Here is an 18,099-nt window from a genome sequence, read left to right on the forward strand (position 1 = left end):
CACGGCCTGGGAGTCGCCTGGAAAACGGATTCCCAACAGACAGCTTCTGAGAATGGCCCCAGATTCTATCTCTGTTGGTTTCAGCAAACTTTATGGAGACTAATTTTTCAGATGCTGGAGAGAGTAGCTACCAGGGCAGGTGTCCCTGTGGCACCCAGAGCTGGGCTGAGGAGGAGCCGCACCCTGCAGGCGGCCCCCTCCCGTTAGCAGTTCTCGCAAGTGGTCTGAAAATGTGTGATGATTTACTTACTTATATCGTAAAGGTGCAAAGACGAAACTCACCTACAGAGGCACCACAGGACAAACCCAAGTCCACAGTAAGGGTCCAGGCAGATGGCCACTTCTCTAGAGGGGTAGAGCTCACACTGCAGCTTAATAGAACGGCAGAAGGCACTGGTGGCTGCGTGAGACATCTGCAAGACAGCAAGGTCGCGTTAAGTGCACGCAGCCTGAGCCCATCCTAAGGACTCCTGTAACAGAACAAGGACGCATGAAATGCATGGGACCTGACATCTGATGCCCAAGAGTGGTTTTATAACAGAGAACAATCGTAGCCAAGCTTTGGTTTTGTTAGGAGAGAGCAGCCTGCTGATCTCATTAGTCTTCCCATTTTCGAGAGTAAACCACAAGCAAAACTTCCTCGTTCCCCAGGACTTAGTAACTGTGGCCCGTGAAGTCAGGCCGTCTTGCATCTGAACGGCGGGTTTGACTGCGATCCCCACTGCAGCCCTGTACTTGTGACTCCTCACATCTCCTCTCCAGGCAGCGACGACACCTGACTTGTGATTCATCTCCAGGCCCAACACCACACCTGTCGTGCAACAGGGGGACCAGCAAAGCACACTGGATGCACGACTCCTGTCTCAATGATCAGGAAATGTGGCTCAGAAGGCCACACACATTTGTGCAGTAAGACATGCTCGTCATTTGACGGCAGCCTAAATCCAATCTCAGTGCAGCTACAGTAAAGAGCTTCTCCAAAGTCAGCAACCAGTCCCACGACAGTCAGTATGGAATGTGAATTCTTTTAAAGTACTGGAAATTATATCTAGTAACATCAATTTTCTCACAGAAGCTTTCTAGCCAAAGAAATCTAAGAGGAAAAGGAAAGTAAAAGCAGCCCAGAAAACTTTACCAAGTTCGTGGTCTTAAATATGTCTCAAGTTACCGTGGAGTGCATGTCACCCAGAGCTGAACTGTAAAAGGGACCAGTGCAGAGCATTGTAATATTCAGGAAAGTCCAGTCAAATGCCTGGGAAAAGCATTCATTAGCCACTCCAGGGAAAGAGAGGAGAGAAACCAGGAGCGGGGGTTTCCATCCTACCACAGAGGATCCCTGTCAGAAGTTCTGCACAGAAGAAGATTTCATTGTGGATATTTTACTGCTTCATACAGAGCAATGTAGAATTACTCTAGAATCTAACACACAAGCAGTTCTTCGTAGTCTGCTTTTAAAACCACAACATTTGTTTAAAGAGGAAATGAAGCTGGATTTATGAAACATGCCTTCAACCCCCTGCCTGCTGCGTCAGGAGTTAGTAAGACCACAGCTACCAAAATCACCCACATTCTCAGATTAGCAACTAAAACAGACCTTCACAGAATCCCCGCTCTGTGCAGGTGTCGTATACAGCTTGAGAACCGAGCTCTCAGCTCAGCTCGGCAGATGCTAATTTGTTAACAGAGGACTTGTGCTTGGGATATAAAAAAGAACACACAGCCTCTGCCCTCAGGAGCTGGCCAGGTAGTGGGAAGTTCAGAAACTTGGTAACTGCAGGGGCTGCAAGCACTTTGACAAAGTGTGGATAGAGCTTAGAGAAAGCAGATGATGATCCTCACACCTCTCTGTGGGCTCAGAGGGTGAGTTAACAGAGTTCAACACAGAGACCAGGAAGCTAACAGGTTAAGAAAACATAACTAGGAATGGGGGCTGTCTATCCCTAAGCTCATTCCAATCTTGGACCCTGCCAACATCACAAACCCAGAGCCCATGCTCGAATGCTTTACCAGAACCTTTTAGTAAGAAAAACTCCTGCAAACTTGTACTTGAATAAAGAATTAGTTTTCTCAAAACCCCAAACATCAAACTCTAATGCTCTACTCTAAAAGGGACATTGAGAGCAGATACATCAACGTGGAGGAATTGGGGATAAGGCCAAGGGTATTTATTTTAAGGATGTATCTTACGACATCTTCAGCAAGTTTACCTTCCAGTGAAGTTTTGCTTTGGCTCACGTTAGAATAACCGTCCATTCCTGGGGCACACATCAGCTCACACATCAACTGCAGTGAGCAGGAGAGTGCTCCAGAAGCAAACTGGTGTCAGCTCTAAAACATCCTGCAGGGAAGCCCACCTAAAGCACATGTAGGTGCTGGGCAGGCGCTCCAAAGGACGGCTGTGGAGTGGGGCAAATGCAGACCTAGGATCTCTCTATTAGGAACCTTCAGAGTTCAAATCACACTTTTAAACAGGGAGCATGAACAACTTAAATTGAACATCTGAACTTATACTTGTACATTTTATACTAAATCGGACATTCTGTAATGCCCTTTATAGGGAAAACACTTTACTGGAAAGGCTTTTCTCTGTCAACTTTTGGTGTGTATTGGACACTCAATGATATTTTTGTTCAAAACTGAATCAAAATTTCTTTCTGAGAAAAATGGTGACCTGAGCAACCACAGAGGTGGGAGTTTCCATTTGGAGCAGACTGTAAGGCAGATAATTTCAACTCTATTTATGCCTCTCAGTATTTGAAGCACGTGGGTTTTTCACTAAACAACAACATAATACACTTCATTTCAGGTACTCATCAAACAAATTAAACAGTCAAAGGTTTAATAAAAACTTATAAATTTGAGAGAAAGTCTAGTTATTCATCTCTCTGGGATTTCCAGAGTCTATACTTACATTAAGAGGAATCATTAGGAAGTAAGAACATAGATCACTTTGGCCCTGTTTCAAGTAGTAATATCTTTATAGAATCAAGATTTAATATTATAGTTCCCACTTCTGTAGATCATGAAAATGGTACGATCAAAAGTGTGTGCTTCTCTTGTGGCTGTGACAGTAGGAGGCCAACCCAATTTTCATAACTTAGTAAAAAATTCATCTTGGTCTGAAAATATATCTTTATTTTTAAAAGCTTTTCAAAAATTATTTTATTTTATAATGTACTTTATTGGTGTACCACCTCAAATTCTATAAAAAGCAGAGGAGAGGGTTCAGGGAAGATGGCAGAACAGGAATCTCTGTCCTACTTGGACAGTAACCGCACAGGCAGAATCTGATGTAACTACAGTGGAGCTCTGGAGTCAGTTGATGGCTTGCAACTTACAGCAGGGCAGGGGAAAGCTTGGACAGTGAACTGCAATTAATTTTGGAGAAATTAAAACATTCCCAAGTTAAAAAAAAAAGTTAAGGGAGTTCATTACATTTAGACCTGCTGTGAAAGAAATGCTCAAGGGAATCCTGCAGGTTGCAATAGAAGAACATTGTAACTCGATGTCATTTGAAGAAGTAAAGGTCTCAGTAAAGGTAAACACAAGACAATTATAAACGCCAGTATAATTGAACAATTGCTTAAAAACTCTACTTTTTGTTTTCTGCATGATTTAAGAGACTAACATACTAAAACAAAACGGTTATTGGCCTAAAAACTAGTGTTATTGTAACTCTGGGTTTCAATTCCACACTTTCCCTACATAAATTACGAGACCAATGCATTTAAACGTTTATTACTGGGACTTCCCTGGTGGCACGGTGGTTAAGAATCTGCCTGCCAATGTAGGGGACATGGGTTCAAGCCCTGGTCCGGGAAGGTCCCATATGCCGCAGAGCAACTAAGCCCATGCGCCACAACTACTGAGCCTGCGCTCTAGAGCCCACGAGCCACAACTACTGAAGCCCACGTGCCTCAACTGCTGAAGTCCGTGTGCTTAGAGCCCATGCTCCACAACAAAAGAAGCCACCACAATATGAAGCCCATGCATCACAACGAAGAATAGCCCCCGCTTGCCGCAACTAGAAAAAGCCCGCGCACAGCAACGAAGACCCAATGCAGCCAAAAATAAATAAATAAATGTATTAAAAAAATGTTTCTTACTATACATTTTGGGTCATACAATGTATAAAGATATAATTTTGGGACATCAACAACTGAAAAAATGGTGGGACAGAGCTGCACAGAAGCAGTTTTGCATATTACTGAAATAAGGCTGGCATACAAATTAGAGCATAATAACTTTAAGATATCAAATGGAATCCCATGGTAAGCACAAAGAAAATAGCTATAGAATATATACAAAGGGAAATGAGATAGGAATTTTAAAGTATCACTTCAAAAAATCAACTGAGCACAAAATAAGACAGTAAAGCAGGAAATGAGGAACAAAAAAGCTATAAGACATATGGAAAATAAGAGAGATGAGAAAAGTTCCTTCTTATCAGTAATTACTTCAAATACAAATGGATTAACTCTCCAATCAATGACAGAAATCAGCAGAATGGATAAAAAAAATGATCCAACTACTGCTGTCCACAGGAGATTCACTTTAGATCAAAAGACACAAATAGTTTGAACATGAAAAGATGGATAAAGATATTCCACATAAACAGTAACCAAAAGAGAGCAGAGGTAGCTATATTAATATCATACAAATAAAATTTAAATAAAAACGGATACAAGAAACAACGAAGGGCATTATATATTAATAGAAGGTTCATTACGGCAAGAAGATATAATAATTATAAACATCTACAAACCTAAAAGCAAAATATATGAAATATATGAAATATATATGAAACAAAATATATGAAACAAAAACAGGCAGCTCTACAACAATAATAGGAGACATTGATATTCCCTTTTCAATAATGGGCAAAACAACCAGACAGAAGATAAGTATGGAAAGAGAGGACTTAACACAATAAACCAAAGAGCTCTAAGAAACATACAGAGCAATATACGACCACAACAGAATACACACTCTTCTCAAGAGCACTTGGGTCATGTTCCAGGACAGACCATATTTTAGGCCACAAATTAAGTCTCAATAGATTTAAAAAGATAGATAACATACAAAGTATCTTCTCCAAGTACAACAGGATGAATAGAAGAAAAACTGGAAAACCTACATATCTGTGGAATTTAAACAATGCCCTCTTAACCAACAGATCAAAGAAGAAACTACAAGGAAAATCAGAGAATATTTAGACACAAATGAAAAAGAAAAGACAATATAACCAAACCTAAGGGGATACTGCCAAAGCAGTGTTAAGGCAGAAATTTATAGCTATAAATGGTTATATTAAAAAACAAGAAAAGTCTCACACCAACAACCTAACTTTACAACTTAAGGAATGAGAAAACAAAGGACAGACTAAACCCAAAGGTAGCAGAAGGAAATAATAAAGATTAGAGCAGAGATAAATAAGTAGAGAATAGAAAAATAGCAGAGATAAACAATGAAACCAGAAGTTGATTCTTTGAAAAGACCAACAAAATTGACAAACCTCTGGCTAGATGGCCTAAGAAAAAAGAGGGAAGTATCAGATTACTAAAATCAGAAATGGAAGTGGGGACATTTACTACTGATTCTACAGAAGTTAATAAAAAAAATTATAAGAGAGTACTATAAACAACTATACAACAACAAACTGCACAACAAACAAGAAATGGAAAAATTCTATTTCATGGAATTTGAAACACAAGCTATCAAGAAGGAACACAAACTCTATGAAGACTAAATCACAAAAAATAGAAAATCTGAATAAACCTGTAACTGGCAAGAAAGGCAAATCAGTTAAAAAAAAAAAAATCCCAACCAAAAAAGGCCCTGGATCTGATGGCTTCACTGCTGAATTCTATCAAACATTTAAAGACGAAATAATATCAATCCTTCTCAAACTTCTCCAAACACTGAAGAGGAGGGAACACTTTCTAATTCATTCTTGGAGGTCACCAAAATCCTGATACCAAAGCCAGACAAGGATACTATAAGAACAAAAAAACTACAGACCAATGTCCCTTTTGAACAATGGTGCAAAAATCCTCAACAAAATACTAGCAAACCAAATTCAGTAGCATATTGAAAGGCTTATACATCATGACCAAGTTGGATTTATTCCTGGAATGCAAGGATGGCTCTACATATGAAAATCAAGCAATATAAAACATCACATTAAGAGAACGAAGAGGAAAACCCCAGATGATCATCTTGGTCAATGCAGAAAAAGCATCTGACAAAATTCAACATCCTTTCATGATAAAAACAATCAATAGACTAGAAATAGAAGAAAAGTTCTCAACCCAGTAAAAGCAATATACAAAAACCCACAGTGAACATCATACACAACTGTGATAGACTAAAAGCTTTTTCTCTAAGATGAGGAACAAGACAAGGATGCCCACTTTCACTACTTCTATTCAACATAGTACTGGAAGTTCTAGCCAGAGCAATTAGGCATGAAAAAGATATAAAAGGCATCCAAACTGGAAAGGAAGAAGTAAAATTATCTCTGTTCACAGATGATGTGATCTTATATGTAGAAAACCCTAACGATTTCACAAAAAACTGCTAATAAATCATAAATGAATTCAGCAAAGTAGCAGGATAAAAAGTCAACATGCAAAAAGTAAGTTGCATTTCTGTACACTAAAAGAAAAATCTGAAAAGGAAATTAAAGCAATTCCATTTACAATAGCATCAAAAAGAATAAAATACTTAGGAATTAACTAAGGACGTGAGAAACTTGTACAATGAAAACTATAAAACTCTGCTGAAAGAAATTAAAGAAGAAATAAATAAATGGAAACACATCCCTTATTCACAGATGTCAATACTACCCAAGACTATACTGATTCAATGCAATCTCTATCAAAATCTCAATGATATTTTTTGCAGAAATAGAAAAGTCTATTGTAACATTCATATGAAATCTCAAAGAAACCTGAGCAGCCAAAACAATCTTGAAAAAGAACAACAAAGTCAGAGGACTCACACTTCCTGATTTAAAAACTTAGTACAAAGCTAAAGTAATCAAAACAGTGTAGTACTGGCATAAAGACAGACAGAGAGAAAAACAGAACAGAATATAGAGCCTAGAAATAAACCCTCACATATATGGTCAAATGATTTTTAAAAAATTTTTTCACTAATTTATTTTTACCTAGACTTCACATGCAATCAATTTGATTGATTGACTGATTGAGGTATAATTGACATACATTATATTAGTTTCAGGTATACAATATAACATACATATGTGTATGTATTGCAAAATGACCACCACAATAAATCTAGTGAAGACAGCTACTAAGATTTACTCTCTTAGCAATTTCCAAATACGCAGTACGGTATATCGTTAACTATAGTTTCCATGCTGTACATTACATCCGCAGGCCTTATTTAGAATTGGAAGTCTGTACCTTTTCATTCCCTTCACCCATTTTGCCCATCACCAATCTGTTCTCTGTATCTATGAGCTTGGTTTTCTTTTTTTTTTTTTAAGATTCCACATATAAGTAAAATCATACAGTATTTGTCTTTCTCTGTCTTATTTCACTTAGCATAATGTCCTTCAGGTTCATTCATGTTGTCTGAAATGGCAGGATTTCCTTCTATTTTATGGCTGAATTATATTCCATTGTGTGTGTATGGGGGAGGGTGTGGGTAGGTGGGTGGGCATATCACATTTTACTTATCCATTCATCTGCCAATGGACACTGATGTTGTTTCCATATCTTGGCTATTGTAAACAATGCTGCTATGAACATGGGGGTGCAGATATCTTTTCGAGTCAGTGTTTTTATTTTCTTCAGATCAATACCAAGAAGTGGAATTGCTGGATAATATGGTAGTTTTATTTTTAACTTTTTGAGGAACCTCCATACTGTTTTCCACAGTGGCTGCACCACTTTACATTCCCACCAGCAGTGCACAAGGGTTCCCTTTTCTCCACACCCTCACGGACACATGTTATCTCTTGTCTTTTTGATGATGGTCATCCGGACAGGTGTGAAGTGATAGCTTATTGTGGTTTTGATTTGCATTTCTCTGGTGATTAGTGATGGTGAGCATATTTTCATGTACCTGTTGTCCATCTGTATGTCTCTTTCAGAAAAATGTCTATTCAGATCCTCTGCCCATTTTTAAGAAATAATTGTTTGTTTTTCTGCTATTAAGTTGTATGAGTTCTTTATATATTTTGGATATTAACCCATTATCAGATATATGATTTGTAAATATTTTCTCCCATTCAGTAGGTTGCCTTTTCATTTGTTAATGGTTTCCTTTGCTGTGCAGAAGCTTTTCGGTTTGATGTAATCCCACTTGCTTAACTTTTGTTGCCTTTGCTTTTGATGTCAAACTCAAAAAATTGCCAAGACCAATGTCTAGGAGCTTACCCCTATGTTTTCTTCTAGGACTTTTATGGTTTCAGGTCTTACATTCAAGTCTTTAATTCACTTTGAGTTCATTTTTATGTGTGGTGTAGAAAATTGGTCCAGTTTCATTCTTTTGCATGTGGCTGTCCAGTGTTCCAAGCACCATTTATTTAAAGACTGTCCTTTCCCCACCATATATTCTTGGCTCCTCTGTCATAAATTAGTTGACATATATGCGTGAGTTAATTTGGGGGCTATTCTGTTTCACTGATCTATGTGTCTGTTTTTGTGCCAGTATAATAATACTGTTTGCATTACTGTAGCTTTGTAATGTCAGGGAGCATGATGTCTCCAGCTTTGATCTTTTTGAAGATGGCTTTGGCTATTTGGGGTCTTTTGTGGTTTCATATGTATTTTAGAATTGTTTGTTCTATTTCTGTGAAAAATGCCATTAAAATTTTGACAAGGATTGCAATGAATCTGTAGATTGCTTTGGGTAGTATGGCTATTTTAACAATATTAATTATTCTAACCAAGAGTGTGGAATATCCATTTATTTGTGTCTTCTTCAATTTATGTCATCAATATTTTACAGTTTTCAGTGTGCAGGTCTTTCACCTCCTTGGTTAAATTTATTCCTAGGTATTTTATTCTTTTGATGCAGTTGTAAATAAGATTGTTTCCTTAATTTCTCTTTATGATATTTCATTATTAGTGTATAGAAACACAACAGATTTCTCTGTATTAATTTTGTTATCCTGCACTTTACTGAATCATTTATTCTAACAGTTTTTGGTGGCGTTTTTAGTGTTTTCTATACATAGCATCATGTCATCTGCAAATAGTGACAATTTTACTTCTTCCTTTCCAGTTTGGATGCCTTTTATTTCTTTTTCTTGCCTAATTTCTCTGGTTAGGACTTCCAGTACTATATTAAATAAGAGTGGCACAAGTGAGCATCCTTGCCTTGTTCCTGATCTTAGAGAAAAGCTTCAGCTTTTCACTGTTGAGTATGATGTTAACTGTGGGTGATCAAATGATTTTTGATATGGGTGCCAAGACCATTCAATGGGGAAAGGACAGTCTTTTCAACAAGTGGTGAGTGGAAAACTGGATATCCACATGCAAAAGAATTACGTTGGACTCTTACCTAATACCATAAACAAAATTAACACAAAATGGATCAAAGATCTAAATACAAGATCTAAAAAATAAAACTTTTAGATGAAAATATGGGACAAAAGTTCACAACAATGGATTTGGGAATGTTTTCTTGATATGACACCGAAGGCACAGGCAAAAAAAATTAGACTTCACAGAAATCTTAAAATTTTGTGCATCAAAAGACACTATCCATAGAGTAAAAAGGCAACCCAAAGAATGGGAGAAAATATTTGCAAATCATGTATCTGATAAGGGATTAATATTCATAATATATAGAGAACATCTAGAACTCAACAAGAAAAAAATCAATTCAAAATTGGCAAAGGACTTGAATAAACATTTCTCCAAAGAATATATACAAATGGCCAATAATTCCATGAAAAGATGCTCAACATCATTAATCTTTACGGAAATGCAAATCAAAATTACAATGTGATACCACCTCACATCTATTAGGAGGCTACTATTAAAAACAAACAAACAAACAAACCAACAGGGAGTTCCCTGGTGGCCTAATGGTTAGGATTCCAGGCTTTCACTGCAGTAGCCTGGGTTCAATCCCTGGTCAGGGAACCAAGATCCCACAAGCCATGCGGTGTGGCTCTTCCCCCACCAAAAAAAGAGGACATTCAAAAGAAAAAAAAAAACCCAACAGAAAATAAAATACAAGTGTTGGCAAGGATGTGGAGAAATTGGAAACTTTGTGCACTGTTGGTGAGAAGGTAAAATGGAACAGCTACTGTGGAAAATAGTACGGCAATTCCCCAGAAAATTAAAAATATAATTACCATATGACCCAACAATTCAACTTCTGGATATATACTTAAAATTGCTGAAGGCAATGTCTCGAAGAGATATTTATACACCAACGTTCACTGCAGCATTATTCACAATAGCTAAAATGTGAAAGCAACTCAAGTGTCCATTGATAGACAAATGGATAAGCAAAATGTGGTAAATACATACAATGAAATATTAACTCAGCCTTAAAAAGGAATTCTGATATATACTTCAACATGGATGAACGCTGAAGACACTATGCTAAGTGAAAATAAGCCAAACACAAGAAGACATATACTGTATGATTCCACATAAACATGGTACCTAGAATAGTCAAAATCATAAAGACAGAAAGTAGAGTGGGAGTTGCTGCGGGCAGGGGTGAGTTTCAGTTTTGTGAGATGAAATGACTTATGAAGATGAGTGGTGGTGAGAGCAGCACAGAATTCTGAACGTGTTTAACACCACTGAGCTGTACACTTGAATTGGGTAAATGGTAAATTTGTGGTATATGTATTTTACCACAATTAAAAATTGGAAAAAAAAGTAAATGAAGTAAGAGAACTAAATGAAAATTATGCAAACCCAGCAGTCAGGTGGATAATAGGTGAAGGGTTTCCTGAGGCCAGAGAACTTAACCGTATCTTTTTTTTTTTTTTAACATTTTAATTGAAGTATAATTGCTTTACAATGGTGTATTAGTTTCTGCTTTATAACAAAGTGAATCAGCTATACATATACATATATCCCCATATCTCCTCCCTTTTGCATCTCCCTTCCACCCTCCCTATCCCCTGTAGGTGGTCACAAAGCACCGAGCTTATCTCCCGGTGCTATGAAGCTGCTTCTCACTAGCCATCTATTTTACATTGGTAGTGCATATATGTCCATGCCACTCGTCCCAGCTTACCCTTCCCCCTCCCCGTGTCCTCAAGTCCATTCTCTACATCTGTGTCTTTATTCCTGTCCTGCCCCTAGGTTCTTCAGAACCTTTTTTTTTAGATTCCATATATATGTGTCAGCATATGGTATTTGTTTTTTTTCTTTCTGACTTACTTCACTCTGTATGACAGACTCTAGGTCCACCCACCTCACTACAAATAACTCAATTTCGTTTCTTTTTATGGCTGAGTAATATTCCATTGTATGTATGTGCCACATCTTCTTTATCCATTCATCTGTCGATGGACACTTAGGTTGCTTCCATGTCCTGGCTATTGTAAATAGAGCTTCAATGAACATTGTGGTACATGACTCTTTTTGAATTATGGTTTTCACAGGCTTAACGGTATCTTGACAAGGACATTGCCTGAGCTGTGAGGGTCCTAATTCTGGTGACACACATAGTAGTTCCACCATTCTTTCACAGGAAAAAGCATCATTTCAGAGGCAATGAGCAGCGTGCTGGCAAGTTATAATGAGACCCATGTTAAACAAGCGAGAAACTCCAGTGCACAGAGTTTTATAATAGAATACTGGGATTTGAGAACCAGCAAGAAAGAAAAACATAGGCAGTTTTTTAATTAGAGACTAGGGAAGCTCTGTTTACATAAAAAAATAGCTGGAACATTTGGAAATAATCAGTCAGCCTAGCTAACTACTGAGATGGTCATGCATTTTATAGTTTGAACAAAATGCACATATATCCCTCTCCCCGTGTTTTGCTGCCAGGCCCCATCAGAGCCCTATACCCATAAGAATGAAAACTGACCACTGCTTTGTGGCTTGTTAACTACTATTCCACAGACTGTGTTTCTCACCTTCACTCCAGCTAGCATCCCAGTCGTGGACACACTAAAATCAAGGTAGGCTAGCGTGTCTGGGTTGGAAGGTTTGTAGATCTGGGCAGGCCGCTTCTTTGGCAAATCATCTGGAGAGCAAAACAAAGCTGTTAGCATCTCTGACTTAATGGAAAAGCAGATAAGCAAACAAACATATCAGCGAGTTGGAGGACGAACCTGTGTCCAGTATCGGGGGCCAGGCCCTGACATCTACAGCCGCAGCTGCCTCCCTGGACCGTAACAATTTACAGATCAGTTGTGTTGTCATCAAACAGGCGGAGCGGCTCACCTGAGGGTCAGAGAACAAGGAATGGAGAGGAGGAGGGTAAAGGATGGGGATGGACGCATGCTCACGTGCCAGCTGTGCACCACGTGGAGGCCATGAAGCTCGCAGCGCAGGCTGGGCACCAGGAGCACAGCTGCCTCACAATGGAGTTCCACATGACCAGGAATCTGACCACGGAGCACACAAGCAGACCTTGTGGGCACTGAGGTCCCTGGCAGTATCCCCTGTGTGATGGTCACACTCAGAAAGCAGCATCCAAACTACCTGCTCTGTTAGCTCCGTCCCCCAGAAATGCACACATTTACACACACAGCCTCAGTACCATCTATCAGAGTGACAACCTTGAGGGTCCTCCAACACAACTACAAAGAAGTATGCATTTGTGATGTCCCTCGTGGTTTCTCCTCCAAGGGAAAAACATATCCTAATCCTTTTAAACTTCCCCAGGCAAAAAAAAATTAAATCAAATCTATACTTTCAAAAAGGAACAGGATGCTTCTCAATCTTGAGGAAAGAACCTTTAAAAATGTATGACTTTCCCACTTGTTTTGGTTTGCTCCTTGGGCTTGGTAGGGAAGCTCCCAGTGTCCAGAGGGATGTCCTCTCTGGGGAGTTGCATCAATTCCCACGCATTGTGGCAAAGCTGCTCTCTAGCCCCTAATTCTACGCACAAGCTGCTATCTTCCTTCCAGAACGAGATGGCCAACTCCTAGAGGGAAGAGGCTGTGTCCCACTCCACCGCTGGGACCGCAGACTCCCATGCAATCCCATGCCTGCACCCGGCCCTTCCCCGGGAGCCCAGGCTCTGTGATCTGCAAGCCCAACACTCAGGCGCAGACACCCGCAGGCAGTGTTACCTCCACGATCATCTTCACGGTTGGCAGCGTGGTTGCGATGTTCTGTGGGTGTGGAGGACGGACGGTTATTGGCACACAGCCTGCATACAGGCAACCATAAAATGCTGCGATAAGGTCTATTCCTACATGGGGAGAAAAGCAAAAGTTCTCACTTGAAGCAAAACAAGCTGTTTAATGGCCATCATCCCTGTCAGCAGAATTACCAGCCTGGAAACAATCAGAAGGGTATGGCAGTAACTGAGACCTTGAACAGACCTGTCCTCCTCCCTGTGGGTCTGTTAAACTTCAGGGGTAACTCCCTCCCACCTGGCCCGTTCTCTTAGGCACAGGAAGCCAAAGCAGCCCAGAAGCTTGATTGCTCTCATTTCTCTAAGGAATTACTCAACTTTCTGATTATCAATTCAGTAGTCAAGGATTTAACTACTATTGATTAAATGAACTACCTCAGACATCTAATAAAACAAATTTAGATACAAAAGTCGTTGTGAACTACCGCTTTATCTGTGTCCCTACTATTAGTGGTATAGCACGTAGCACAGTCTGCACAAGTGAGCCAGGCAGGAGAGACAGTGCCCATTTTTGGTGGTAACACACAAGGTCATCGAGCACCAACATGTGCAGTGAAGGGTCTCTTGGGCAAGGGCTGGTCTTGCATGGCCCTGCTTCTTACCCGGTGGGTAGACCAGAGCGACGTGGTCCCCATCCTGCAGGTGCCCTCTCTCCATCAGCATCACGGCTATCTTCTCAGCCCGCTTGTGCAGCTGGACACACGTCAGCGAGTTCGCTATTGTGCCCTGAGTAGGACAAGAACAACCGGGTAAGATTATTTTTAATATGACAGCTTTGAGGTGCAGTTCATATACCATACAACTCACTTACTTAAAATGTTCAGTTAAATGGATGTATCTGCAGAGTTGGGCAACCACCACCACAGTCAGCTTCAGAATGTTTTTGTCACCCCCTCAGAAGACGCCCCCCCACTGTTAGCAGTCACTCTCCTTTCCTCCCCACTGGCTAAGGAATACAACACCAAAGAGGCATCTAGATACGTTTGTATTAAAAAGAAATATTTTAAAAATAATGACTTGACTTGAAAAAATAGCTAAAATTACAAAAAAAATCAATCTAGTAATTCTGGGACTTAAGTGTAATTGTCATGGGCAATAAGAATTAGTCGTAAATCTGCAGGACTCACACTATGAAAAGTAAGACTAACTGAAACTGTTTTTAAGAAAGACCACATCAAAAGTCAGGGAGGTCAGAAAACAAACAAACCCCCAGAAAAGCAACAGTCAAAAAAAAAAAAAAAAAGTCAAAAAAACCCCAAAAAACACAAAAGAAAAAAAGGGAATTGTCAAATTCATTTAATGTAGACTTTTAAATATACAGGAGCAAATGTAAAACACACTTGGATTGAAAAGTACCTTAAAAAAGCATTGTAGGCGAAAATCAGTAGCAAAGTAGGTACTAAGAGATATCAAAATACATAATGTTTACTCTTTAAAGAAAAGCAAGAATGAACTGCAAATTATAAACATACAACTATCCAAAAAAAGTTTCTCTTGAGAATGCACTTTTCATTTGCACATATTCCCAGGTGAGAAGAGATCACTGCCTACAGCTATTTAAAAACTGCTTCTTTATTATCAATTCCTACTTTAAAGGGATGAACAGGGTGAAGGACCTTTCCTTAAGCAACAGGCAAACTGGCCAGGAGTGTTGGGTGAGGAAGACCCTGCAGCTGAAGAAACGATGGTGGACACTTGGGCCAGATGCTTCTATTTAGGTGGGGAGCTTCCAAGGAGGGTAAATGAGCTGGTGGGTGACACGGCAAAGACTGTTGCCTGAGCAGAAGGAAGTCCACAGGAAGGTGGTGTGAGCAGCCGGTTGTGTGGGAGGAGAAACGTGGACAGGAGAGACCAGAACCTTTGGGGCCGTTAAAGGACACTGGTGACCAGGTGACTTGAGGTGTGGGAAGAGACATTAGAATTCCCGCCCAACTGGAACACGTGCACAAGGTGGGCGGGAACCGATGGGAGTGAAAACCATTTAAAAGGCATCAGGAAGTATATACCAGCAGCCGGTGTTTGCCTAAAACACTCAGGAGATCACTGACGGCCGTATCTACCCTGGGAAGCAGCAGGCTCTCTCCATAACCGGGGCCCAGGGCCACAGAAGCCCGGCAAAGGGAGGCCATCCAGGCAGCTGCCAGCCAGGCTCCGGTCCCTTCCTGCTGTGCTGGCACTGGCCTCGCCCACAGTGGACAGGATTAGCTTACATTTCTCTGATTTGAACCTTCTCATCCTACATATTTTCCTTAATTACCTTCCTTCTAAGAAAGGTTAAAAAATAATAGAAAAAGATATATGCAATGGAAGAGCCAGAGAGCAGAATGTGGCAAGGCTGGGTAAACACAGAAAGATCCACGAGACTGGCGTCTAGAAACCCAGCCCAAACCTGAGAATCTGGTGCCTTCTCAACTGGACCGTTCCTCTGAGCAGTTACTCCTGGGGAACACACCTGTCGCATGAACCAAAACACACACTCAAAAGGACCCAAAAGTCCTGTGAGCTCTTCGAAGTGAAGATGGGGCACCAGCCCCCAGCACAGCTAAGGTGAGGCCTATGCCAGCCCTCCTGACATGCGCACGCCAGCTGTCCTGGAGGGAAGCCAGCACTGCGCTCCTGGTTGTTGCTGGGGACCAGCTGTGCCGCTGGTGGGGCGGGTGGCGGTATGCCACAGGGGAGTCCCGCCACCACCTTGCTGTCCGCTGGTCGTTAGCCAGTCTTATCTTAAGCAGCAAGCATTCTCTGACTGAGTTGTTCAACTTCTGGGACTGATCTTCTCCCCATTATCCAGAGAGCCGACACTGATCCCCTATCATAACCAGCTTTTCTGTCACACAACAAAGCCTATGAGATTTGAGAGGCACCAGTGACTCACAACCAGCAGCCATATGTTTTGACTCTGTTTATGAAATTTCCACCTACAGGTACTTTAAAATGGTGAAATTTAATTGGCATTCTGTCCTTTAGGAATCTCTGTGAATGTTTCACAATACCCTTTGCCACCCTACGGGCTTTACAACAGACGGGAGGAGGGCCCCTCTGGGCAGTCGGGTGCCAACGAGCCCAGCCCAGCCTCTCTCCTCCACCCCAGCCTGCAGGCTCCACGTCGAGGGAGCCACATGGGATACAGGCCTCATCCAGCCCCGGACTGCGCATCACCACTGGTTATGGGGAGTCTCAACACAGCCTTTCACCTCAGGAGAAACACCACTGATTTTCAATCACACATTTCATTTTCCAAAGCACTTGCTGTCATAAAAACATGAAATGCTGTTTATCCTCAGGTCAATGGTTACCTGGCATCCTCCTCAACATTCATGGGAAAAGTTGGGTTTTCAGTACAGAAACCCACTGCCTAAGAAGAATGTTCTAGGAAAAAGTACCTCACAGGCAATTAAGGCTAACTTTTCCTAAAAGAAGCCTCGGCCGGTATCATGACAGAATGGCAGTGCAGGGTAATCCACCACCCAATCCCTATTCTAAAAACAACAGATTTCAGTGTCAATGACTGTAAATGTGGCACCATTTTAAAGTTTTACATTACATTAAATAATGACAAGTAAAAAACACACTGAGGAATGAAGAAAAAGCCAAACAGGATTCACATTTTAAAATTCTCAAAAAGTAAAAAAAAAAAAAAAAGAAAAGGTTAAAAGAGTTGGCTGGTGTTTCTCTTAAAAAAAAAAAACAGATGCTCTTCTGTATGTAAGTAAGTTCCAAGAATGTAAGTCTTCCACGATTTGCAGTGAATCACATCCTCAATTCCTACTATAAACCTCTCATAACAACTCTGATCCTATCGACTGCATTGCCGTGGAGGAGGGCATATGAGTGAATACTGTGTGCAACAGACAGGAAGCCAACGGGTAACCGTTTTAAGGGAGCCACGACCAAGTTCGGGAATTCACAACCAACGGAAGGGGCTGTCCAGGACAGAGGAAGCCTGGAAGCGGGTTGGGGCCCTATGCTGGAAGGACAGTGTTTGGGTATATTGAGTAAAACATATTATTAGAATGAATTTCACCTGTTTCTTTTTACTTTTTTAAAATATTGCTTTTAGAAAACATTAAATTGTGTGTGTGGCTTGCACTGTATTTCTATTGGACAGTGCTGGACTAGAAGGTTGAGTGAGTGGAAATGACACTGTAACCACCGTGGAAATGATGCTCTTGACCTTTGGTTCAGGTTGAACACTTGTCGTAAGTGTGCACATGGGGTTGGAGAGGCTGGGAATGAACACAGATGCCTGGCTCCGATACGACCCTTCCAGCTGTTTGGATGTAGCTGCCTCCTCGTCCGGAGAGCCTCAGGAGATAAGGTCATGTCTGAAGGGAGGCTGTTGTAGACCACGCTGTCCCTGCGCTGACCTGAAGTAAACATACTCATGGCCTTGACCTCCACAACTCACCCCATCAGACCTTCTGTTGCTGCTGACGAAGCCCTTCTAGAATACGAGTCATTTCCGGTGAACATATTTCTCCTAATGATCCAACGTCTAGCCACAGAAAAGCACTGTGAACTCAGGGTCTGGGAATGGGGTTGATCTGCCCTGCACATTGCCAGTCCCCAAGCGAGACACAGTTAGCATGGCTGTTTTCCTCCCACTGACAGGACTATAGTCTATGAACATGCCTGAATCATTTTTGAATCTTTGTGTCTGGGACAGATAAGAAATTTCCTCTTACCCAGAGCTCTGGAGGGGTCAAGCTGCAGGGGAGGGAAAAGGGATGCTGACCCAACTCTCGCCCCCTTGCTGCCCACAGTTCACGGGGGATG

General features: G+C 40.9%; 1 protein-coding gene across 6 annotated transcripts in view; it reads right to left on the reverse strand.

The window, feature by feature from the left end:
* DIP2C (disco interacting protein 2 homolog C) overlaps window positions 1-18,099 on the reverse strand; it is a 370,310-nt gene that overhangs the window by 47,204 nt on the left and 305,007 nt on the right. For all 6 annotated transcript variants that reach the window (XM_082386001.1, XM_082386000.1, XM_082386005.1 and 3 more), the window contains 5 exons: window positions 13,926-14,049; window positions 13,256-13,377; window positions 12,290-12,401; window positions 12,092-12,201; window positions 283-413 (listed from right to left, as the gene is read on the reverse strand). In XM_082386001.1, the coding sequence (XP_082242127.1) occupies window positions 283-413; window positions 12,092-12,201; window positions 12,290-12,401; window positions 13,256-13,377; window positions 13,926-14,049 (599 nt within the window). The remainder of the gene's footprint in view (window positions 1-282; window positions 414-12,091; window positions 12,202-12,289; window positions 12,402-13,255; window positions 13,378-13,925; window positions 14,050-18,099) is intronic.

Source organism: Balaenoptera borealis (genome assembly GCF_965194805.1).
Source record: "Balaenoptera borealis genome assembly, chromosome: 3".
Taxonomy (NCBI): Eukaryota; Metazoa; Chordata; class Mammalia; order Artiodactyla; family Balaenopteridae; genus Balaenoptera; species Balaenoptera borealis.